General features: G+C 38.2%; 1 protein-coding gene and 1 pseudogene across 9 annotated transcripts in view; both read left to right on the plus strand.

The window, feature by feature from the left end:
• Sergef (secretion regulating guanine nucleotide exchange factor) overlaps positions 1-24,911 on the plus strand; it is a 239,744-nt gene that overhangs the window by 142,011 nt on the left and 72,822 nt on the right. For 5 of the 9 annotated variants that reach the window (XM_047515902.1, XM_047515900.1, XM_047515899.1 and 2 more), the window contains one exon: positions 6,317-6,387. The exons of 3 other annotated variants lie outside the window; for them this stretch is intronic. In XM_047515902.1, coding sequence (XP_047371858.1) covers positions 6,317-6,387 — 71 coding nt within the window. Of the gene's footprint in view, positions 1-6,316; positions 6,388-24,911 lie in introns of those variants that run through there. One more of the 9 variants, XM_047515909.1, reaches the window with a different exon arrangement.
• LOC124958151 (60S ribosomal protein L21-like) lies at positions 8,022-8,736 on the plus strand (annotated as a pseudogene).

Below are 24,911 nucleotides of genomic sequence, written 5' to 3' on the forward strand. Positions count from 1 at the left end.
ACCGAGTGAGTCTTCCCTGCCGGGTGAGGTTTTCCCACAGGGACAGTAAAACCACAGACACAGGCCCAAACAGGACTTGCCTCAGCCCGCAGCCTAGTTCCCCGTTGGATGACCATTGGTCAACAAGTGGAGGCACCTCTGCCCACTAGCAGGGAATATACGCCACCTGAGGGTCACCACCCCTAGAAAGGCAGGTTCTTCGTGGAGCTCCGCATTATCAACTTCCTCCAAGACTTCAGGCTACTGAAGGATAAGAGGGGATATACTAGCAATCTTCAGGGACATTATAAGTTGATAGAGGAAATCTGCAATATCTTAATGACCCACTGATTCCTGAACAATATGAGAAAACAAGGGAAGAAAATGTCCCAAACAAATCTAGATGTTACATCAATAAAATCCAACGACCGCATGGCAGAAGAAATGACAGAAAGGGAGTTCAGAATGTACATAATTAAAATGATTAGGGAAGCAAACGATGAGATGAAAGAGTAAATGCAGGCATTGAATGATCACACCAATCGACAGTTAACAGAGCAAATTCAGGAAGCAAAAGATCATTTCAATAAAGAGGTAGAGATATTGAAAAAAAACCAAACAGAAATCCTTGAAATGAAGGAAACAATAAACCAAATTAAGAACTCCATAGAAAGCATAACCAATAGGATAGAACAGCTGGAAGACAGAACTTCAGATATTGAAGACAAAATATTTAACCTCTAAAACAAAGTTGAACAAACAGAGAAGATGGTAAGAAATCATGAACAGAATCTCCAAGAACTATGGGATATCATGAAAAGGCCAAATTTGAGAATTATTGGGATTGAGGAAGGCTCAGAGAAACAAACCAAAGGAATGAATAATCTATTCAATGAAATAATATCAGAAAATTTCCCAAATCTGAAGAATGAAATGGAAAATCAAGTCCAAGAGGCTCATAGGACTCCAAATACACAAAATTACAACAGACCCACACCAAGGCACATTATAATGAAAATACCTAACATACAAAATAAAGACAGAATTTTAAAGGCTGTGAGAGAAAAGAACCAAATTACATTCAGGGGGAAACCAATACGGATGTCAGCAAATTTTTCAATCCAGACCCTAAAAGCTAGAAGGGCCTGGAACAACATTTTTGAAGCTCTGAAAGAAAATGGATACCAACCAAGAATCTTATACCCAGCAAAACTTACCTTCAAATTTGACGATGAAATAAAATCCTTCCATGATAAACAAAAGCTAAAAGAATTTACAAAAAGAAAGCCAGCATTACAGAACATTCTCAGCAAAATATTCCATGAGGAAGAGATAAAAAACAAAGAAGCATATCAGCAAAGGGAGGAATTATCCTAAAGGAACTGTCAAATAAAGGAGGAACCAAGATGTGTCAAAAAATAAATAAATAAATAAAATTTTAAATATGAACCAAATGACCGGGAATACAAATCATATCTCAATAATAACCCTGAATGTTAATGGCCTGAATTTATCAATCAAAAGACATAGACTGGCAGATTGGATTAAAAAGAAAGATCCAACAATATGTTGCCTGCAAGAGACTCACCTCATAGAAAGAGATACCCATAGACTAAAGGTGAAAGGATGGGGAAAAACATACCATGCACATGGACTCAGCAAAAAAGCTGGGTATCCATCCTCATTTCAGATAATGTGGACTTCAAGCCAATGTTAGTCAGAAGGGATAAAGAAGGACATTTCATACTGCTTAAGGGAAGCATAAATCAGCAAGATATAACAATCATAAACATCTATGCCCCAAACAGTGGCTCATCCATGTATGTTAAACAAATCCTTCTCAATTTTAGAAACCAAATAGACCATAACACAATAACACTAGGTGATTTTAACACGCCTCTCTCACCACTGGACAGATCTTCCAAACAAAAATTGAACAAAGAAACCATAGATCTCAATAACACAATCAATAATTTAGACTTAACAGACATTTATAGAATATACCATCCAACCAAGAACGAATACACTTTCTTCTCAGTAGCACATGGATCCTTCTCTAAAATAGACCATATATTATGCCACAAAGCTACTGTTAGCAAATACAAGAAGATAGAGACACTACCTTGTATTCTATCAGATCATAATGGATTGAAGTTAGAAATAAATGAAAGAGTAAAAACAGAAACTACTCCAACACCTGGAGATTAAACAATATGCTATTATATGATGAATGGATAACAGAAGATATTAGGAAGGAAATTAAAAAATTCTTAGAGGTAAACGAGAACAAAGAAACATCATATCAAAATCTCTGGGACACTATGAAAGCGGTACTTAGAGGAAGATTTATTTCATGGAGCGCATTTAGTAAAAGAAGTAAAACTCAAAAAATAAACGACCTAACCCTACAGCTCAAAGCCCTAGAAAAAGAAGAACAGACCTACACCAAAAGTAGTAGAAGACAGGAAATAGTTAAACTCAGAGCTGAAATCAACGAAATTGAAACAAAAGAAACAATACAAAAAATTGACAAAATAATTAGTTGGTTCTTTGAAAAAATAAACAAAATTGATAAACCTTTAGCCACACTAACAAAGAGAAGACGAGAGAAAACCCAAATCACTAAAATTCGGAATGAACAAGGAAATATCACAACAGACACGACTGAAATACAAAACATAATTAGAAGCTATTTTGAAAATCTATACTCCAACAAAATAGAAAATTTCGAAGACATCAACAGGTTTCTAGAGACATATGAATTGCCTAAACTGAACGAGGAGGACATACACAATGTAAGTAGACCAATTTCAAGTAATGAAATAGAAGAAGTCATCAATAGCCTACCAACAAAGAAAAATCCAGGACCAGATGGGTTCTCAGCCGAATTCTACAAAACCTTTAAAGAAGAGCTCATTCCAATACTTCTCAAAGTATTCCAAGAAATAGAAGAGGAGGGAACCCTCCCAAACTCATTCTATGAAGCCAATATTACCCTGATACCTAAACCAGACAGAGACACATCGAGGAAAGAAAATTTCAGACCAATATCCTTAATGAACATCAATGAAAAAATTCTCAACAAAATTTTAGCAAATCGAAAACAAAAACATATTAAAAAGATGGTGCACCATGATCAAGTGGGTTTCATCCAGGGATGCAAGGTTGGTTCAACATCAGGAAATCAATAAATGTCATTCACCATATCAATAGACTTAAAGTCAAGAATCACATGATTATTTTGATAGATGCAGAAAAAGCATTTGATAAAATACAGCATCCCTTCATGCTCAAAACACTAGAAAAAATAGGGATAGTGGGAACATTCCTTAACATTGTAAAGGTCATCTACGCTAAGCCCTTGGCTAATATCATTCTAAATGGTGAAAAACTGAAAGCATTCCCTCTAAAAACTGGAACAAGGCAGGGATGCCCTCTTTCACCACTTCTATTCAATATCGTCCTTGAAACTCTAGCCAGAGCAATTAGACAAACCAAAGAAATTAAAGGGATACGAATAGGAAAAGAAGAACTCAAACTATCCCTATTTGCTGATGATATGATTGTATACTTAGAGGAACCAGGTAATTCCACCAGAAAACTTTTAGATCTCATAAGTGAATTCAGTAAAGTAGCGGGATATAAGATCAATGCACATAAATCTAAGGCATTTTTATATATAAGCGATGAATCTTCAGAAAGAGAAATCAGGAAAACTACCCCATTCACAATAGCTTTGAAAAAAATAAAATACTTGGGAATCAATCTCACAAAAGAGGTGAAAAACCTCTACAATGAGAACTACAGAACACTAAAGAAAGAAATGAAAGAAAACCTTAGAAGATGGAAAGATCTCCCATGTTCTTGGATAGGAAGAATTAATATTGTCAAAATGGCCATACTACCAAAAGTGCTATACAGATTCAATGCAATTCCAATTAAAATCCCAATGATGTACCTTACAGAAATAGAGCAAGAAATTATGAAATTCATCTGGAAGAATAAAAAACCCAGAATAGCTAAAGCAATCCTTGGCAGAAAGAGTGAAGCAGGGGGTATCGCAATACCAGATCTTCAACTCTACTACAAAGCAATAGTAACAAAAACGGCATGGTATTGGTACCAAAATAGAAAGGTGAATCAATGGTACAGAATAGAGGACACGGACACAAACCCAAATAAGTACAATTTTCTCATACTAGACAAAGGAGCCAAAAATATGCAATGGAGAAAAGATAGCCTCTTCAACAAATGGTGCTGGGAGAATTGGAAAACCATATGCAACAGAATGAAATTAAACCCCTGTCTCTCACCATGCACGAAACTAAACTCAAAATGGATTAAGGATCTTGGAATCAGACCAGAGACCTTGCATCTTATAGAAGAAAAAGTAGGTCCAGAGCTTCAACATGTCGGCTTAGGACCCGACCTCCTCATCAGGACTCCCATAGCACAAGAAATAAAAGCAAGAATTAATAACTGGGATAGATTCAAACTAAAAAGCTTTCTCTCAGCAAAGGAAACTATCAGCAATGCGAAGAAAGAGCCTACAGAGTGGGAGAAAATCTTTGCCAATCATACTTCAGATAGAGCACTAATCTCCAGAATCTATAAAGAACTCAAAAAACTCTACACCAAGAATGCAAATAATCCAATTGACAAATGGGCTAAGGAAATGAATAGACACTTCACAGAAGAAGATCTACAAGCAATCAACAAACATATGGAATAATGTTCACCATCTCTAGTAATAAGAGAAATGCAAATCAAAACCACCCTAAGATTCCATCTCACCCCAATTAGAATGGCGATTTTCAAGAATACATGCAACAACAGGTGTTGGCGAGGATGTGGGGAGAAAGGTACACTCATACATTGCTGTTGGGGGTGCAAATTAGTGCAGCCACTCTGGAAAGCAGTGTGGAGACTCCTTAGAAAACTTGGAATGGAACCACCATTTGACCCAGCTATCCCACTCCTTGGTTTATACCCAAAGGACTTAAAATCAGCATATTACAGAGATACAGCCACATCAATGTTCATAGCTGCTCAGTTCACAATAGCCAGATTGTGGAACCAACGTAGATGTCCTTCAATTGATGAATGGATAAAGAAAATGTGGTATATATATACAGTGGAATATTATTCAGCCATAAAGAATGATAAAATTATGGCGTTTGCAGGCAAATGGATGAAACTGGAGAATATCATGCTAAGTGAGATAAGCCAATCTCAAAAAACCAATGGACGAATGATATCGCTAATAAGTGGATGATGACACATAATGGGGGGTGGGAGGGGTTAGTGTTAGGGTTAGAGTTAGGGTTAGGGAGGGGGGCAAGAATGGAGGAAGGAAGGACTGTATAGAGGGAAAAGAGGGGTGGGAGGGGTGGGGAGAAGGGAAAAAAAATAACAAAATGAATCAAACAACATTACCCTATGTAAATTTATGATTACACAAATGGTATGCCTTTACGCCATGTACAAACAGAGAAACAACATGTATCCCATTTGTTTACAATAAAAAAAAAAAATATATATATATATATATATATATATATATATATATATATATATATATATATATTGATGAAGAGTTGGATGCATTGGTCCCTACCTGTAATCCAGTCGGCTTGGAAGACTTAGGCAGGAGACTCACAAGTCAAAGACTGGTCACAGCAACTTAGCAAGGCCCTAAGCAACTTCATGAGACTGTCTCCAAAGAAAAAATAAAAAGGGATGGGGAGGTGGCTTAGTAGTTAAGAGTACTTGGTTCAATCCCTGGTACCAAAACAAACAATCAAACACCCTTGATGTATAAAAGTTAAAACAACAAGGAGTTTTACAACACATACTACAAATAGGCTACCATATTATTACAACCATGATCTTTAATGTTTATTGCTATGTTGATTATTTCATATGATTATTTACTGGGATTTATATTAGTTAAAAACATGTAACTTCCTGTTTTTCATATAGTTAAAATATTAAAATATATCTGAAATTTAAAAGAATAAAAAAAAAAAGAAGAACTCAGGTGATGAGGTCAGAGTGCCTGGATTCAAATTCTGCCTCTTTCATTGTGAATTGTGTATCCTGATGTAGTATAAATGGCTTAACCTCTCTGTCTTGATCATCTCAGTTGGCTGTCATATCTTTGACTCAGGGTTATTATGTAAAGTACTAAGAACAATGCATACACAAAAATAAAGGTTCAATAAACCTTAGCAATTATTATTGTTGTTGGTTTGTATATAATACGAATGTAAGGGAGGTGTTTGCTTACTAGACTGCTTCATTGGTTTGCTTTTTTTCTTTCTTCCTTTCTACCCAGGATTTTCTTTCATATCTGACACAATTTCCTGGTTGGCTTTCATTTGTGGACATATGCTGAAGTCAGCAGAGGTGAGCCTTGAGCATGTGGCCACCGCTTGCTCAGAAGATCCTGCCTCCTAAAGGCAGGCTCTCCACATACAGCTGTTTTCAGGTTCCTCAATTCCATGTCTGACTGAATTGGCTCCAGCTGCTTTTCTTCCCCCAGGAGCAGCTTATTTTGGTCCAAATGGGCAATTTGTTTGTCTTCTGTCCTATTGTGCAGTTGTTTAGCCTTCTCTTCCTGTAGAGGAAAAAGAGCTGACTGTGTCAACTTTTTCCCCACTTCGCACAGACCTTCATAAGGACTTCATTGGTAGCCTTTTCCTGGAGCACTAGGGCTTGCCAGGAATACACTGTTAAAGAGTGGATATTGGCAGGAAAATTTGGTTCTTCCTTCTCCGTGCAAAGTAAGATCTTTTACAAAGTTGAAGTTATAATCCACGCTTAGGAATCCCCCCTCCCCTCATTTTATCATTTTCCAATTGTTGAACCTTTGTTCCTTTATGTATGGCAGAACATCTGACCTTGGCCTAAAACCCACTAAACAGTGTCATGTAAGAATCTAATAGAGAGGAAGAACTCTTCTTTGGCACCGGCTACTCCTCTGAGAGGCAATAGCTCCCCTTTGGCTTTGTAGAGTACTTTGAGGTAGGTTCAAACTTGTATGTTCCTATACACAGTGTGATAGGCAGAATATAAATGCTTTATCTATATTATCCCATTTAATGCTGATAGCAAATTAATGAGTTGGTACTACTGTTTTTAAATATTTTTAGTTGAGGGTGGACACAGTACCTTTGTTTCTTTGTTTATGTGATATGGAGAATCAAACCTAGTGCCTCACACATGCTAGGCAAGCACTCTACCACTGAGCTGCAACCCTAACCCCAGTTGGTACCACTGTTGACCCTGTTTTCTACATAAGGGAAGGTGAAGCATAGGGTGAGTGTTTGTCCCACTCAGGTGGTGCAGTTAGGAGAAATCTGTGTGTCAGTTCTTCACAGATTCTTCAGACCCTGTGGAGTGCTACCCTATGCTGCTTCCTGCAGACGGGTAAAAGTCTGGCTAGTTTTTAAGGCCACCAGATAAGACTGTTTTTTCTCTTCATTTCAGTAGTTAGTTTTCCTTCATGTTGGCAATTTCTGTATATCCAGCCTAAATCTCTTCTGCTTGATTAAGCAGTTCTCTGCATATTAACCAGATAAAATAGTGAAATCCATAACATTGTTTTGGAAAGCCACTTCTTTTAGGATGCATCTATCCCCTTCCATTGAATATTTCCACTTAAAAAATTAATGTATTTATTAGTTTTTTAATATGTGTATAAGGGGCTGGGGAGATAGCTCAGTCGGTGGAGTGCTTGCCTTGTAAGCACAAGGCCCTGGGTTCGATCCCCAGCACCCCAAAAAAAAAATGTGTATAAATGAAAACTTAAATTTAAAATGAAAATTCTCCCTCGCATGCTATTCTCTCATCTATCCAGTTCTCAAAAACCTTCTACCATTATCTGTAGCTAATGCCTATTATTAGTTCTTCTATATCCTTATAATGTCCTTTTTCAAATATAAGTGAACACTAAAATATGCTTCATCCCTCCTTTCACATAAATAGTAGCATGCTGTGCACACTTTTTAGTGATTTTTTTTTTTTCTCAACAGTTTATCTGGAGGACCATTCCGTATTAGTATAGAAGACTTCGTTGTTATTTTTTTTTACAGTTACACAATATTCCAAGTTCCTATGTACTATGATTTATTTAACTAGTGCTCTGTTCTTGAATATTAAAATCATTTCCAGTCTTTCGGCCAGAACCGCCATCTTCCAGTAATTCGCCAAAATGGCGAACACAAAGGGAAAGAGGAGAGGAACCCCATACATGTTCTCTAGACCTTTTAGGAAACATAAAGTAGTTCCTTTAGCCATATATATGCAAATCTACAAGAAAGTTGATATTGTAGACATTAAGGGAATGACTATCGTTCAAAAAGGAGTGCCCCATAAATGTTATCATGGCAAAACTGGGAGAGTCTACAGTGTTACCCAGCATGCTGTTGGCATTGTTGTGAATAAGCAAGTTAAGGGCAAGATTCTTGCCAAGAGAATTAACGTGCATATTGAGCATATTAAGCACTCTAAGAGCCAAGACGGAAAATGATCAGGAAAAAAAAGGAAGCCAAAGAGAAAGGTACCTGGGTTCAGCTGAAACACCAGCCTGCTCCACTCAGAGAAGCACATTTTGTGAGAACAAATGGAAAGGAACCTGAGCTACTGGAACCTATTCCCTATGAATTCATGGCATAATAAATGTAAAAAAAATAAAAGCCTGTGAACTTTAAAAAAAATAATAAAATAAAATAAAAATCATTTCCAGTCTTGTGTTATCATAAGCAATGCTATAGCAAATAACCTTACATACATGTTATTTCATGTGTGGGAGAGTGTAGTTGTGAGATGAATTCCTGGAAATGAAATTACTATACAAAGAGAAAAAAGTATCATTTTAATTTTGCGAGATACTGCAAAATTGTTCTCCTTAGGGGTTATATCATTTTTTACTCCCATTAGCAATGTGTGAGAGTTCCTATTTTTTGTCATTTCCTTAATAGAGTGTGTTAAGATTTAGATTTTGCCAATCTGATTAGTGAACAACTACTCAAGGTGGTTTTTGTTTGTCTTGCTTTTAAAATTGAAGTACGTCATATCTATAGTCAAGTGCACAAATCTTAAGAGTTTGGGCTAATGAATTTTTAGACATGTATTCTACCTAAGAAACCACCACCCAGAGAGAGAACACTGCTAGCACCCCAGAAGGCTTCCTCATACCCCATGTCAGTGAGTAACCCATTCCAGAGGAAACCTCTATTCTGACTTCTGTCATCAGAGATGACATTTATCCATGTTTGAATTTCATGTAAGTGGCACTCTTCTGTTTGGCTTCTTTTGTTCAGCATCATTCATGTCAGGCTGGGTGCAGTGGCACACACCAGTAATCCCAGCAGCTCTGGAGGCTGAGGCAGGAGGATCATAAGTTCAAGATCAGTCTGAGTGACTTAGTGAGAACCCCACCTTAAAATAAAAAAATAACAAAATATTCATGTTGTGTGTAGCAACAGTTCTTTTTAGTGCTCAGTGATATTCCACTGTAGGATTATACTGCAACTTATCCATTTAACTGTTACTGAACACTTGGATTTGTGGCTTGGGGATTTTAAATAAAAGCTGCTGTGAACATTCTGTAGATGCCTTTTGGTGAATAATACATTTATTTCTTTTGCATGTATAACTAAGAGTAGAATTCCTAGGTCATATGTTCATTAGAAGATATTGTTCAACAGTTTTCCAAAGCAATTGTAGCAATTTATACTCCCACCAGCAATATATGGAATGTTCCAAAATGAGCATTCCATTTGTGCTATATCCTTGCCAGGTATTTTCAGTCTCATAGATTTAGGGCATTCTGATGAGTGTGTAGTATGGAGTCTTACTGATTTTAACTCAAATTTCTCTCAGAACTAATGATGTAGAATAACTTTTCATATGTTTATAGGCCACTTGAGTGGCTTCTTTTGTAAAATCAAAGTCTTTGCCCATTATTTTAAAGTGAGTTTGATCTATTTTCTTTTTTTTTTAAATTTGTTCTAATTAGTTATACATGACAATAGAATGCATTTTGACACATCATACATAAATGGAGTATAATTTCTCATTCTTCTGGTTGTACATAATGTAGAATCACACTCATCACATAGTCATATATGTACATAGGGTAATAATGTCAGGTTCATTCTACTATCCTTCCTTCCCCCATACTCTTCCCCTCCCTTCATTCCTCTTTAACTAATCCAAAGTTAACTCTGTTCTTCCCTAACTGCCCCCCCCAACCTTATTGTGTATTAGTATCCGCGTATCAGAGAAAACACTTGACCTTTGGTTTTTGGGATTGTCTTATTTCACTTAGCCATAATACCTTCAACTCCATCCATTCACCAGCAAATGCCGTGATTTCATTCTTCTTTAAGACTGAGTAATAGTCCATCATATATGTGTGCGTGTGTATATATATATATATATATATATATATATATATATATATAGTCACCTAGGTTGGTTCCATAATTTAGCTATTGTGCTTTGAGCTGTTCAAAACATTGATGTGGCTGCATTACTGTAATATGCTGATTTTAAGTCCTTTGGTATAAACCGAGGAGAGGGGTAGCTGGGTCAAATGGTGGTTCTATTCCAAGTTTCCTGAGGAATTTCCATACCACTTTTCCACAATGGTTGCACGAATTTGCATTCCCACCATCAATGTATGAGTGTACCTTTTTCCCCACATCCTTGTCAACATTTATTGTTGCCTGCATTCTTGATAATTGCCATTCTGACTTGAGTGAGATGAAATCTTGGAGTAGTTTTGATTTGCATTTCTCTAATTGCTAGAGATGTTGAACGTTTTTTTCATATATTTGTTGATTGATTGTATTTCTTCTTCCGTGAAGTACCTGTTCAATTCCTTAGCCCATTCATTGATCGAGTTATTTGGTTTATGGTGTTAAGTATTTTGAGTTCTCTATATATTGTGGAAATTAATGCTCTGTCTGAGGTGCATGTGGTAATGATTTTTTTCTCATTCTGTAGGCTCTCTCTTCACATTATTGGTTGTTTCCTTTGCTGAGAAGAAGCTTTTAAGTTTAAATTCATCCCATTTATTGATTCTTGATTTAACTTCTTGCGTTTTAGGAGTCTTGTTAAGGGAGTCAGTACCTAAGCCGATATGGTGAAAATTTGGGCCTACTTGTTCTTCTAATAGGGTCTCTGTTTAGTGCCTAAGTCTTTGATCCCCTTTGAGTTGAGTTTTGTGCAGTTGAGAGATAGGGATTTAATTACAGTTTTGATTAATTTTCCCAGCCCCATTTGTTGAATGTGCCTTTGTCTAGTGTGGGACAATGGTATTTATGTAAGTTTGTCTCTGTGTCTTCTATTCTCTACAATTGGCCTATGTATCTGTTTTGGTGCCAATACCATGCTGTTTTTGTTACTGTGGCTCTGTAGTATAGTTTAAGGTCTGGTATTGTGATGCCTCCTGCTTTACTTTTCTTGCTAAGGATTGCTTTAGCTATTCTGGGTCTCTTATTTTTCCAAGTGAATTTCATGATTGCTTTTTCTAGTTCTATGAAGAATGTCATTGGAATTTTAATGGGAATTGCCTTAAATCTGTATAATGCTTTTGGTACCATGGCCATTTTGACAATGTTAATTCTGCCTATCCAAGAGCATGGGAGATCTTTCCATCTTCTAAAGTCTTCTTCAATTTCTTTAGTGTCCTTAGTTTTCATTGTAGAGGTCTTTCCCCTCTTTTGTTAGATTGATTTCCAAGTGTTTTATTTTATTTTAGGCTATTGTGAATGGGGTAGTTTTCCTAATTTCTCTTTCAGTAGATTCATCATTGATGAATTGATTTACGGTTGTTGATTTTATGTCCTGCTACTTTGCTGAATTCATTTATGAGTTCTAGAAGTTTTCTGGTGAACTTCTTTGGATCCTCTAAATATAGAATCATGTCATTGGCAAATAGTGATGGTTTGATTTCTTCTTTTCCTATTCGTATCCCTTTAATTTCTTTCTTCTAATTGCTGTGGCTAGAGTTTCAAGGATGATGTTGAAAGAAAGTGGTGAAAGAGGGCATCCTTGTCCTGTTCCAGTTTTTAGAGGGAGTGCTTTTAATTTTTCTCCACTTAGAATGATGTTGGTCTTGGTTTAGCATGTATAGCTTTTACAATGTTGAGGTATGTTCCTACTCTCCCTAGTTTTTCTAGTGTTTTGAACATGAAAAGGTGCTGTATTTTTTTATTTATCTTTTAATTTTTTACAGACTGCATTTTGATTCATTGTACACAAATGCTTTTTCTGCATCTATTGATGACCATATGATTCTTGTTTTTAAGTCTATTGATGTGATGATGAGTTATGTTTATTGATTTCTGTATGTTGAACCAACCTTGCATCCTGGAGATGAACCCCACTTAATTGTGGTGCACTACCTTTTAAATAGGTTTTTGTATGCAATTTGCCAGAATTTTATTGAGAATTTTTGCATCAATTTTTCATCAGGGATATTGGTCTGAAGTTTTCCTTGATGTGTCTTTGTCTGGTTTTGGTATCATGGTGATAGTAGCCTCATAGAATGAGTTTGGAAGGATTCCCTCCTTTTCTGTTTCATAAAATTGTCTCTGTGTGTGTTTTAATGATTTGTAGGCATCTAACACTGGGTTAGATTATGTATTGCAAGTCTCACTCTTCTGCTCTTTTAATGTTGTCATTTGAGGAATAGATGTTCTTAATGTTAATGTAGTTTATTGGTTTTTCCTTCAGTGGTTTGAGGTACTTACATCCTATTTAAGATTTTTGCCTCATCCAAGTTCATGCAAATATATTCTCTTTGTGAAGCTTTGTTATTTTGTTATGTATTTAGGCCTAAAATTTCCCTCAGAATCTTTTTTTAAAAAAACATTGCTTCAGAACCATTTATTGAAAAGTTTATCCTTCCCCCACTGAATTAGAGGCATCTTTGTTAGAAATTGAAACTGTGTACACATGTGAGTGTGCTTTGGAACTTTCTTCTTATTCATTAGTTCGTTTTACTCCTTGCATACCAGGACTACACCATCTTGATTACTATAGCTTTAAAATAAATCTTGATACTTGGTATATAAGTTCTTTTACTTTGTTCTTTAAAGTTATTGTGGCCTTTCTAAACTCTGTCTAATTTTAGATATTATAAATGAAGTTTGAGCATCTTTTCATATCTTTAAGAGTTATTTATATTTTCTTCTTTATGAAGGTTTGTTTCATCCCTGTGTTTGTTTTTTTTATTGTCACAGTAATAAATTACCACACAGTTAATGGCCTGAAACAATACAAATGTATTGTCTTAGAGTTTGAGGATAGAAGTCTGAAGTGGGTCTCATTGGGCTAAAACAGGGTATGGGCAGGCTTTATTCCTTTCTGGTGGCTCTAGGGAGAGTTAGTTTGCTTGCTTTTCCCAACTTCTAGAAGCTCCCTGTATTCCTTGACTTATGACTACTTTATCTTCAAAGCCAACAGTGACTCATCAAGTGTTTTTGCTCCTACATCACTCTGACACAGGCTCTTCTGCCTTCTCCTTCCACAGTTAGGACCCTTGTAATTACGCTGAATTCATTTGGATAATTTAGTGTAATCTCTCTACTCTCTTGTCAGCTAATTAGTTACCTTAATTTCATCTTCTCACTCAATTCATCTTTGCCAGGTAACAACATTTTTACAGGCTCTAGGAATTAGGCCCTGAACAACTTTGGGAGACCATTATCTTCCTACCACAATATCCTTTGCCTCTGTTATGTAATCTGAATGTTGATGCCCTCACCCCTAAGTTCATGTTTTGAAACTTAGTCCCCAGTGTGATAATATTCAGAGATGGACCCTTTGAGGTGATTAGATCATGGGGCTTTGTTCTCATGAATTGGATTAATACCCTTATAAAAAGGGCCCAAGGGAGCTTGTTCTCCCATTTCACAGGGTGAGGACACAAAAAAGGTGCCATCTATGAGGGATGGGTCTCCACTAGACCCATCCTTGATCTTTAATTTATTAACCTCCAAACTTGTGAACAACAAAATTGTTATTTATAAATTATCATGTCTAAGATATTTTGTTATAGCAGCCCAAACAGATTAAGATAGCCTTTTATAACAATTGGATTATTGGTTCCTTTCTAATAAATTCCTAGAAGCTCTTGACATATTAGGGATTAGGCCTTTTTTGTGGTTTCAATTGCAACTATATTTTCTGAGCTTTTTTGTCTTTTGTTTTTGCTTTTGGTGCTTTTGTTTATTTTGTCTTTATTGTTTTTGCCATGCAAACTTTTCTTATACTAAAGATTATATTTATCATTCTTTTTGTATACGGCTTTTAGATTTTAAGGTAGACAAGCTCTTCTTACTTAAGGGAATAAAGAACTTTCCTCATATTTTATTCTGGTACCTACATGTAAATCTATGATCCATCTGGAATTTATCCTAGTATACAATATCAGGTGTGGATTCAACTTCATTATTTTTCCAGATGGCTGCTCAGTTATCTCAATATTGTTTATCAGATTCTTTGGCTACCTTCCTGGCTCCCATTGCTACCAGAGCAGCCCTAAGACATAAAGAGAGGCAGTAACTTAAGCAAAATTGCGTAGCTTATCAGTAGCAAAACTGGGGCTAGAACTAAGGTTCAGTGCATGCTGCTCAGACAGAAGCTGGTGGCTGCTTCTCAGGGAGCTTCCTGAAGTGCTTACTTGGGCCAATTGCAAGGCAGAGGGGACAACTGAACAGAGCAACCTCTTTTAGTACTCTTGGTTCTCAGCGTTCTGTCCCAGGTCTGGCCTTGCATAGTTGAGATTGATACATTTGTTCCTATTACACCTGACTGCTTGGGGTTCCATACTTCCTTCTCTACTAGGTCAGAAATGTGATTAAACCTTTTGCATTTGGGAGAGATACTTCATAATAAATAAAGATGTTTTTACAGAATCTTGGTTACTCTTCAAGTCACATTTCTGTTTTCAACACATAATGTCATTTCCCAAGGTAGACCATTTTAGCTCCTGGTGGTGTTTATTCTTTCACTATTACTCTTAAAGAAGCAATGTTTATATCCATCTAAAGAAGCAATGTTTTTATGGCACCTGAAAGTGAGGGCGCTAGGCTGTTGAGAAAACTTCTACCCTTGCTGAGTTATTCACTCTGTTATACTGGTCTTTTTAGGCACCAGATTGACCATCACGTTTTATCACAATGCTCTGGTTCATTTATGATTGCTCATAATAGCAAAAACTGCTATTGTGAACCACTGTACTTGTTTACAAATACTGAAGAGGCTTGGAGCCTTGTGAAAGTATATCTAACTAAGCTGCAATATAAGGGTTGAGCTCTGGTCTCTGCTCTGTCTGCCACTAACTCTGTGTGTGATCTCTGTCAGTTACTTAGACTAGACAACCTCTAAAGTCTTCTGCACTTCTTAAAGTCTGTCCCCTTAGCTGAGCAAGGTGGTATACACCTGTAATTCCAGCTATTCAAGACTGAAGTAGGAAAATCCAGGTTCCAGGCCAGCCTAGGAAACTTAGTGAGGCCCCATTTCAAACTAAAAAATGAAAAGGGCTGGAGATATAGTTCAGTGGTAGAGCACTCTCCTAGCATGGGTAAGGCTCTGAGTTTAGTCCCTAGTAAAACACACACACACACACAATAAATAAAATAAAAGAAAAAAGGAAAAGAGAAAAGAAAAAAGAAAGTCAGTCCTCATTCCACAAAATTTTAATAGACCCAAACTGTCTGTACTTGCCTTGCATTCAGTAGGTCTCTCACGTGTTTGTTAAATACTACATGAATATTACATACAATATTTTCCTCCCTTCAGCTTACTAGTTGCTGATAATGTGTCATGTAGCATTCTAGAGGCTGTGGATGAATATAGTGAATGGTTGTTATCTCATGAACCACCTATTTAATGGGAAAGAACTGTAGATTGAATCTGGCACATACTTTGCACTTAAACACTGAATAAATGAGTGAATTCAAAATGGGCAGTGATAAGAATTGGAAGAGATAGTGGAGAGGAAGGAATGATTAATTTTGGAAATCCTCAAGAATGAGGTGACTCCTGAATAAAGGAAAGATAAAGAATAGCATTCTGTGCTGAGGGGTCAACATGAGCCTTGGAAAGGAAGACTTTAAAATGTGAATCATGATTGAGAGACAAGTACTTAACCAGCAAGAAAACATAGGGTCAGATATGACCAAGCCTCCAATATCGTGCTAAAGGGGATAAACTATTATGGGTTATTTAGAGCTTTTGTCAGGGAGGTTCTAGCAGGAGAGCACAGCTACTTGTATGCCCTTGACTGAAGAATGGTACTCCTTTAACTGGGAAGATCATCCTCTTAAAGAATGTAGCTTTGGGAGATATGCACTTGCAGCAGTGAAGGAGGAAGAAGATACCCACTTAGTCAGCCACATCAGTGAAATCAACCCTGGTGATCAGTGGGGTGACATGTCACAGCCAGATTGCCTTTATTTTCAGATATTGACAATTATAGCAGAAGACAATTCTTTTTTAAAAGGATAATGCCTTTTTTACAGAGTAAAAACAAAGTGACAGTGACTGAGTAGCTACTAAGTTCTGGCATATGTCATCTCATTTAACCATCACCACACAAAGTAGGAAGTAGACAAATAAGAATTATCCCCATTTTCCAAATGGGAAAGTAGAGGTAGAACTCAGGTACAAACTAAGATCTGCTAACTCTAGGGGTAAGCACTTCTCTCATTGTGTTGTTCCCTTCAGAAGTCAGACTGGCTACGTAGCTTATGAAGCAGCATCAGCTGAGCTTTCAATATGCATGTGACTTTGGAAAGACAGGAAAAAGCAACAGCAGAGCTAGTACTGATGATAGTCCTTGCCTGGAGGGACAGAAGCCAGCCCCAATCCCTTTGTGTATCCTCAAAGCTTAGCACTAGGAGATCAGTCAGGTGTGCCATTGGGTGGCTTTGATAGTGACCAAACTGGCCAGTGAGTCTGCTCTGACCTAGCTTAGACAGAAAGAAGCTTCTTGAGTCTGGGCAGCACCATCCTAGTTCCCTGTGTGTTCTCAGCTTACAGTGTTGCCCTTTGGCACTCACAGGCCTCAGCTTGTGCTATTGCCCCTCTGTACCACCTTCTGGGGGCTGCTGCCTCTTGTTTCTGTGGAATCCCTTGTTCCTCCTGGGTGTACCTAAAGCCCGTAAATGCAGAACAGCTGCGGCCATTCATTCACGAGTTCTTTTTCTGAGCAGGTTTCAGCAATATTCCATTTGCCCACTTGGCCCTTCATGGATTTATTCATTCCTTAAGAGGCTATATCATGTAGTAGAAAGAGCACCTGACCAAAAGACCTGAGTATTAGACAAGGTGTTGTCTCTTTAGGCAGGTGACTTTCCTCTGCCTGGTCTCCTTTCCTTTTCGGATAAAATTGTGTAAGATAATCTTCAAGATTCTTACAACACTCATGCTTTCTGAGACTGTTTTGTTCATTCAAAAACTTCATACATTTACCTTAATGTGGAGTTAGAGAATGCTTCTCCAAAGAGATGATATTTGAATTGGATTTTAAAGGATGCTTAGGATAAGAGAAAGGCCTTCTAAGAAGTGGGATCAAGGTAAACAAAACCAGAGAAGGCACAACCAATTTGGAGGTGGTTGCAGGAGTTGAGGGTACCAGGAGGAGAGAAGAGCTGTGGGAGACAAAGCTGCAGGTATGTCTGTACCCGGGCCAGAAAGGCCTTGAGGTTAGACGAAGAAGCTGGGATTTCATCCTGTGGGGTAATGGTGCAGGAAAGGCTGTAAAGCAGAGGAATGACTTAATCTATTTTCAGACCTAGTGGCTGTTTAGTAGAGAAACCTAGAAGAAATGGTAGAGGGTTTGATCTTGTGGCTTTGTAAGATTAATTTGGTGAGCTTATGCTTTTCAGCTGAGACAAAAAAATGAAAAAGATGCTACCAACTTTTTGGTCCTCAGCATACTGGATATCATGATTTAAAGTCAAGATTATGAAAGAAGAGAAAGGAAAGCAAAAGTGGGAGGAAAAGAGGGAGAGAATGAGAAAGAAAAAGAAAAGAAAAAGAGAGGGGGGAGAGAGAAGGAAGTATGATTGTGACTCTGAATCTCCATCAGACTAGACCTAAATTCTGCCCCATCCTACTTGCAACTCTAGCTTCTTCTCATTGCCATAAAATCTAAGCCAAGGGTGGGGATCATAGCTCAGTGGTAGAGCATTTGCCTAGCATGCATGAGGCACCGGGTATGATTCTTAACACCACATATAAATAAATAAAATAAAGGTCCATTGACAACTAAAAAAATTTTAAAAAGCTAAGCTAAGCAGCTGACATGGTCAGGAAACTTGACAGTGTAGCCCCTGCGTGCCATGCACGTATCCATTCATAGCTCCTTGTATGTGATTACTGCTACACGGTGTAAACACTTCTTCAACTCATCACCTTCTTTCATTCTCACAATAACTCTGAAGTTCTCAGGAAAAGTAGAATCCCTATTGTACCAACGAGGGAACAGAATCTCTGAGGAGTTGCATATTTTGCCTCAGGAAGCATAATAAAGCATATTAGTCAGCTTTTCATCATTATGACCAAAATACCTGAGGAGAACAACTTAGAGGAGGAAAAGTTTATTTGGGGCTTATGGTTTCAGAGGTTCAGTCCATGGTGGACTGACTCCATTGCTTTTGACCCAAGCAAGGCAGAACATCATGGTGGAAGAGCATGATAGAGGCTCAGCTTTTGGCAGCCAGGAAGCAGAGATAGCATGTATGTGAGGAGCCAGGGACAAAATATGAGTACACCCTACTTCCTCCAGCCATGCCTCACTTGGGTAGAGTTAGTGCCAGTTACCTATTCAAATGATTAATCCATCAAATGTATTAATCCACAGATTAAGGTTATAGCTCTCATAATCTAATGACTTCATCTCTGAACATTCCTGCATTGCCACATGAGCTTTTGGGGGAACACCTCATAACCAAACCAAAACATAGCGTAAGGGACATGAGGACTTGGAGTTAGAAAGTCACTGCTTTCTTTTCCAGCTTTGCTGTTTACTATTTCTGTGACCATGGGCAAGATTGCTATCTTCTCCAAACTGTGGGTTTCTTATCTCTTCAGCTTTCCTAAGTGTTTGTCATTGGAGCAAAACACGTGGTTTATGGAAAAACTCTTGGCACAGAGTAGGTATTCAGCATGTCTCTTTCTGTTTTCTCTGACTCACTTTAGTGCTCTTTCTGGTATTTCACATTGCTTCCCATATGGCTCTCTTTGTCATCTCTCTTGCTCCTGTGTTCTTAAGTCAATGCCACAGACGTATATTAATGGCAATATTCTTCTAAAACTTCAATCAGGGGTCCCTCTCCATAACTCTACACTCTTCTGTTCTGGTAACCACTCCTTTCCCTTACTTCTTCAGGCTTAGAGATGGTAAAACTCTAGCTTTATTTAGTAGCCCTGAGATACTAAACATTGATCATAGCTCTAAATGGTTCCTTTTTTAAACTTTCCTTTGCTGCCTAGTTTGAGTTGCTGTCTTCTCTGAAACCCTGTGATACAGATACTTTCCTTTCTAAAGATCTGGTGATCTTTAGCTGTCTCTTCATATTAAAAAAGGAAACACTGAGACTATGCATGAACAGGGTTCACTGGCTGCCAGACTTCCTTATAAATGATTGGAGGAATGGGGAAGTTTTTCACTGATAGACCTCCAAGGGTCAGTATTTCTGGACTTTTCCCCTATCTCCTGCCTTGGAGAGTATATGCCAGGACATTGACTTTCTGGAGCAGAGTGGAGGGAGTGTTTAGTCACATAGCTTTATTTTTGCTGTGACAAAAAGACCTGACAAGAACAATTTTGTAGGAGGAAAAGTTTATTTGGAGGCTCACAGTTTCAGAGGTCTCCGTCCATTGACAGCCAGTTCCATTCCTTGTGATTTGAGATGAGGCAAGACATCATGGTAGAAGAGTGCAACAGAAGGAAGCAGCTCACACGATGATCAGGAAGCAGAGAGACTAAGCTCAGCTCACCAAATATATACCCCAAAGCCATGCCCCCAATGACCCACCTCTTCTGGCCACACCCTACCCACCTTCAGTCACCATCAAGGGAATTAATTCACTGATTGGGTTAAGGCTTTCATAACCATAACATGGAGGAAACTGGGGGACAGTCCTATCATCCAGTATATAGACTGTCACTTAACCCATTTTTTAAATTCTATCTTCACTTCCACCCTTCAGTGAGTTTGCTTTGCCTGAGTCCAGGCCCTCCCTGGGTCAGTTTCTCCAGAGAATAAATGTCTAGTACTCCTTTAGGAATAGCAGGAGGTAGTTTGCCTGGTTGTGTTGGGGAGAATCTGAGCATCTATTACCTTATAAATGTGTTTTCAGTCAACCTCTCTGATATCAGTCTTATCCTTACACAACATTCAGAGGCACTGGATGCTTCTCAGTTCTTAGACTTTCAGTGTTCTGCAAGAGAACTGGGTTCCCTTTCAGCTGTCCCCTTTGGCAGGCATTGGACTGTAGCCTGCTCTTCTCTGCAAAGTCACTTACCTCATCTATATGTTATTCATCTGAAATTCATTGAGCTGTCTTCTTTGTGATCTCCTCTTCCGTTCTTCTTTTCTTGGTGGATTCATACCTTCTTTATTCCCCTTCTAGTTGGTTTAATGGGGTTTTGGAAGGAATTAGAAAGGCATGTGATCAAACTCCCTGAATAATGTGAAGTTCCATTAGTAGCTCTTTGCAGCCCATAGCTGAAAAGGACAGAGGAAGTGGTTTTGGCCCAGGGACTGCTAGACAGACTGGAAGTTGAATTTCTTCACAGTACAATGGAAAGGAAGCTACCCAGAGCTGAGCCCTTGGTACTGTGGTCTTTATATTGGACGATCTTGTAAGCCCGTTCATTTTATTCAGGCAACACTCCTGAGATAAATTCTGCATATGAAGGGAATTTACTATGATCAGTTGGGAGTCAACTTGCAGAAATTCTCACCAAATAGCATTACATAGCAAGAAGGCAAAAAGAAAAACAACAACAACAACAACAAACTATGCAGAGTTCTTAGACAGATGCTTTTTAAAAATTAAAATTAAATTTTGTCAAGCAAAGAGGATGGCCAGGAAAGGTTTATAGACTTCTACTGTGGGAAACAACTGCCTTTCCTTTCCAAGGGAGAGAAGCAGAATCTTGGCTGATTTTTTTTTATTTGTTTGTTTGGAATTTTTGGTACTGGGACTTTACCACTGAGCTATATCCCCACGACCTTTTATTTTTTATTTTGAGACAGGGTTTTGCTACATTGCTGAGGCTGGTCTCAAACTTGTGATCCTCCTGCCTCAGCCTCCCAAGTCACTGAGATAACAGGCCTGTGCCACTGTGCTCAGCTATCTTGGCTGATCCCATGGGAAGGGAGGCCTGGAGTTAAAGAACCACAGACTTTATAGACAGTGGAAGAACATCAGGAATGGCTTAATTCCCACAGAAGAAGAAATAACGACTGAAGTAAGAAAATGATTTGCTCAAAGTGATACAGAAAATTAGAAACTAAGCCCAGAATTAATAGCCCATAAGTGATGATTCTAGCCAGCACATCACATCCCTCTGGGGATAGAGCATCAGCAACTTTTGAGATGAGCTCCTAAGACCCATACTCTTGTCACAATGAATCTGCAGTTCCTGGCATCAGGTGCCCTTGACTTGGCTTGTTTCTGGGTAGTTTCTATTACTCTCTGACACTAGAGAAATTATATTCTCCATTTCCCTCTGCTGCCTCATCTCATCAATTTTGGTACATGCAGCCCAGTACTATATGGAAATTAGAACCATTTCCTTTTGTTTCCCATTTTTTTTTTTAGTCTCCCACAGGGGTTGTTATATGAACTCAGTTATAGTTTGTTAAAAAGTTAATGACTGCAATAACTTGGCTTTGGGGGTAAGGGGCCAGCGAGCAAGGGAAAAGAAGGGCCCAGGAAGCCAACACAATAGATTACCAATTCTGTTATTTACGGAACCATACCAACAGTAATAGTTGACATTATTGGTTCACATTTGGTTTTTTATTATATATGTACATTATTATTTTTTAACATCATTAGTAAGATCGATAATATACCCTTTTCACAAATGAAAACCTAAGAAACAGTAAATAACTCTCAAGGAGAACATTATTTGGGGTACTCTATGTGTAAGGGATTTGATATCCAAAGAGGTGTATCCATAACTAGGGAGTGGTAGTCTCTCAAATTATTCAGTAATTGGTTGAGGAAAATTACAAAAGGGTCTCTTGTGGGTCCCATTTAAAAGCTCCAATATCAGCCTGTCCCCTTGAAGGCATAGAAGGGAAACAGGAGTGTTCATATACTCAAAGGATAACAAAATCAACTTCTAAACAAGGGTAGATATGTGAACTGAGGTCAACAAAGTAATGTTTAATTGGGGATAAAAATAAGAAGACCTAGTTGTAGGAATTGTAATTCCTGGTCGGCTTGCAGCAGGGATACCAGAGCACAGCAGAGCTAGCCTTGCAAATATTGGCAAAGCGGAGAAGAACTTCTTGGTTATGTTGCCTTTATATTATCAGTGAGACAGTCAGCGGAATGGTCCAAAGATAGTCAGTAAAAGGGGCCCGGAGAGGAAGTTTGTGGGCAGGGGTGGGGATGTGGTTTGAGGGTCTTGAGTTATAGCACTCCTATATTCCCATACCGCAGAGTCACCTTTGTTCATTGGAGAGAGAGCACACAAAGTTCAGGTGGCCATGCTGAACTTGGGAATGTTGGGTTTATAGAATTAAAGTATGTTGAAGCTGGAAAGAACTAAAGAAGCCATCTGTCCCCTCTCCTTATCTATAAATGAAATACTCAAGTTTTAGAGGAAACAGGCTTTGTTCCGGTTGTGAGCCCGCAGAGGAGAGGCTCAGGCAGACTAAGAAAATAGTTCTCCCACCACTCGGTCCAGAACCCTTTGCTTCAGGCCATGTGTCTTCAGAAGGGAGTATTTGAATCTGTGACACCTTCCAAATCCATACGGCCCATCATTTTAAAAGGTATAAGTTATGGATGGAAATGGAAGTTAGTAAATATGAATAAAAAGTAAGCTAGAACATCATAGTTTCAATAAATACTGTTAAATTATAACTCTCAAATGAATTTGTTGTGATTTTGGGGGGGGGGGGGACACTAGTTCATGAAAGAAACAAAGAAATTTAGCCCTGCCATTTTGTAGTGAATTACAACCTCTTTGAGTCTCTTCAATAAAGAGGATAAGAATTCCCAAAGTGTTATTATGACAATTAAATGGTATAATATATGTAATGGACTGAACTTAATGCCTGACGCATGATACCAGCAGTAAATGAAGATTTCTATGGCTCCATATCCTTGCTAAAGCTTTGCATGGTCCAGTTATCAATTTTTACCAGTCTAATAAGTTCTACCAAAATAAGAATTTTATTTCGAAGTCAGGGTGTATCAGCTCAGGTTCAACCAGAGAAACAGACCCAGTAGGAGAAATAAATTAAGACATTTAATGTGAGGAATTGGCTTACACAACTATGGAGACTGCCTAGGTAAGTCCATAAGGAAGACGGTCAAGAAGGGCATGCTGAAATGGAAGGGTAGGAGCTGACACTGCAGTCAATATGCAGGGCAGGACCTCTTCATCAGAGAGACCCCACTTCTTAAGGCCTTTGACCCGATTGGATCATGCACACCAGATTATCCAGTATAATTTTTTTTTTAACACAATCAACTGATTTTAGGTGTCAATCACATCTACATAATGCCTTCACAGCACTGGGCATGGTAACACATACCAGCAACTCAGGAGGCTGAGGCAGGAGGATTTCAAGTTCAAGGACAGCTCTGCAATTTAGAGAGACCCTGGCTCAAAACAAAACAAAAAACACAGGCTGAGGATATACATAGATCAGTGGTAGAGTGCCCTGGGTTCAATCCTCAGTAATGAGAACAAAACAAAATGAAACCTGCACGACCACATCTATATGTTATTAATCATTGTGCCATACATCTGTAATCCCTTCTACTCTGGAGACTGAAGATAACAAATTCCAGGCCAGCCTGCACATTTATCAAGACCCTGTCTCAAAATAAAATTTTATAATAGGGCCAAGGATGTGGCTCACTGTTTGCCTAGTAGGTTCAAGGCCCTGGGTTCAATCCCAAGCACTTAAAGAAAAAAAAAAAAAAAAGTAGGTACAAATTGGCATATAAAACTGACCATCACATGATCCAACTTGTATTTTAAGAAAATTATTTTGTGGGCAGGATGAAGGCCAAGCTGAAGGGAAGGAATCTGGAAGTAAAGAGGCAAGTAGGGAGAACAGAATATCATCTCCAGGGATGAGAACCTGAATTAGGGCAGTGGCAGCAGAGGTAGAAAGTAGGGAAGCAATTTGAAAGGGCTCAACTTTCAGGATTAAGTGACTTCATCTGAATGGAGTTGAAAAGGGATGGGGAAGAATGGACAGGATCAAGGATGTGGTACATAATTTTGTGCTTGGCAGATGAGATAGATGTGTCATAATTGGTAAGGAAAATACATGGGGTGGGGAAAGAGTAGGTTTTGGGTAAGGAGATAAATGTATCTTACAATGTAGCTGAGTTTGTGATGCCTATGGAACATCCACATAGAGCTACCTGGTTGTAATGGAGACTTATCTCTGTAGAGAGGTCAGGGAGTTGTTTCTGTAGAGAAAGGTTAGTGAAGGAAGCAGAGCTGTTTAATTACAGTTTTTTCTTCACAGATGTATGGGTAGTGTTTCTGTCAAGTGGCCCTGCTGTATGGTGTAGTATTGTGATGCCTTGGGTAATGTTACATCAATGTGTCTGTTTGGCAATTATTCCTACTACCATAGGAATTTAGTCCAGGGCAAAGATTGCTTTCCTGGCTGCCTTTTGTTGAGGTCAAC

Source organism: Sciurus carolinensis, chromosome 11 (genome assembly GCF_902686445.1).
Source record: "Sciurus carolinensis chromosome 11, mSciCar1.2, whole genome shotgun sequence".
NCBI lineage: Eukaryota > Metazoa > Chordata > Mammalia > Rodentia > Sciuridae > Sciurus > Sciurus carolinensis.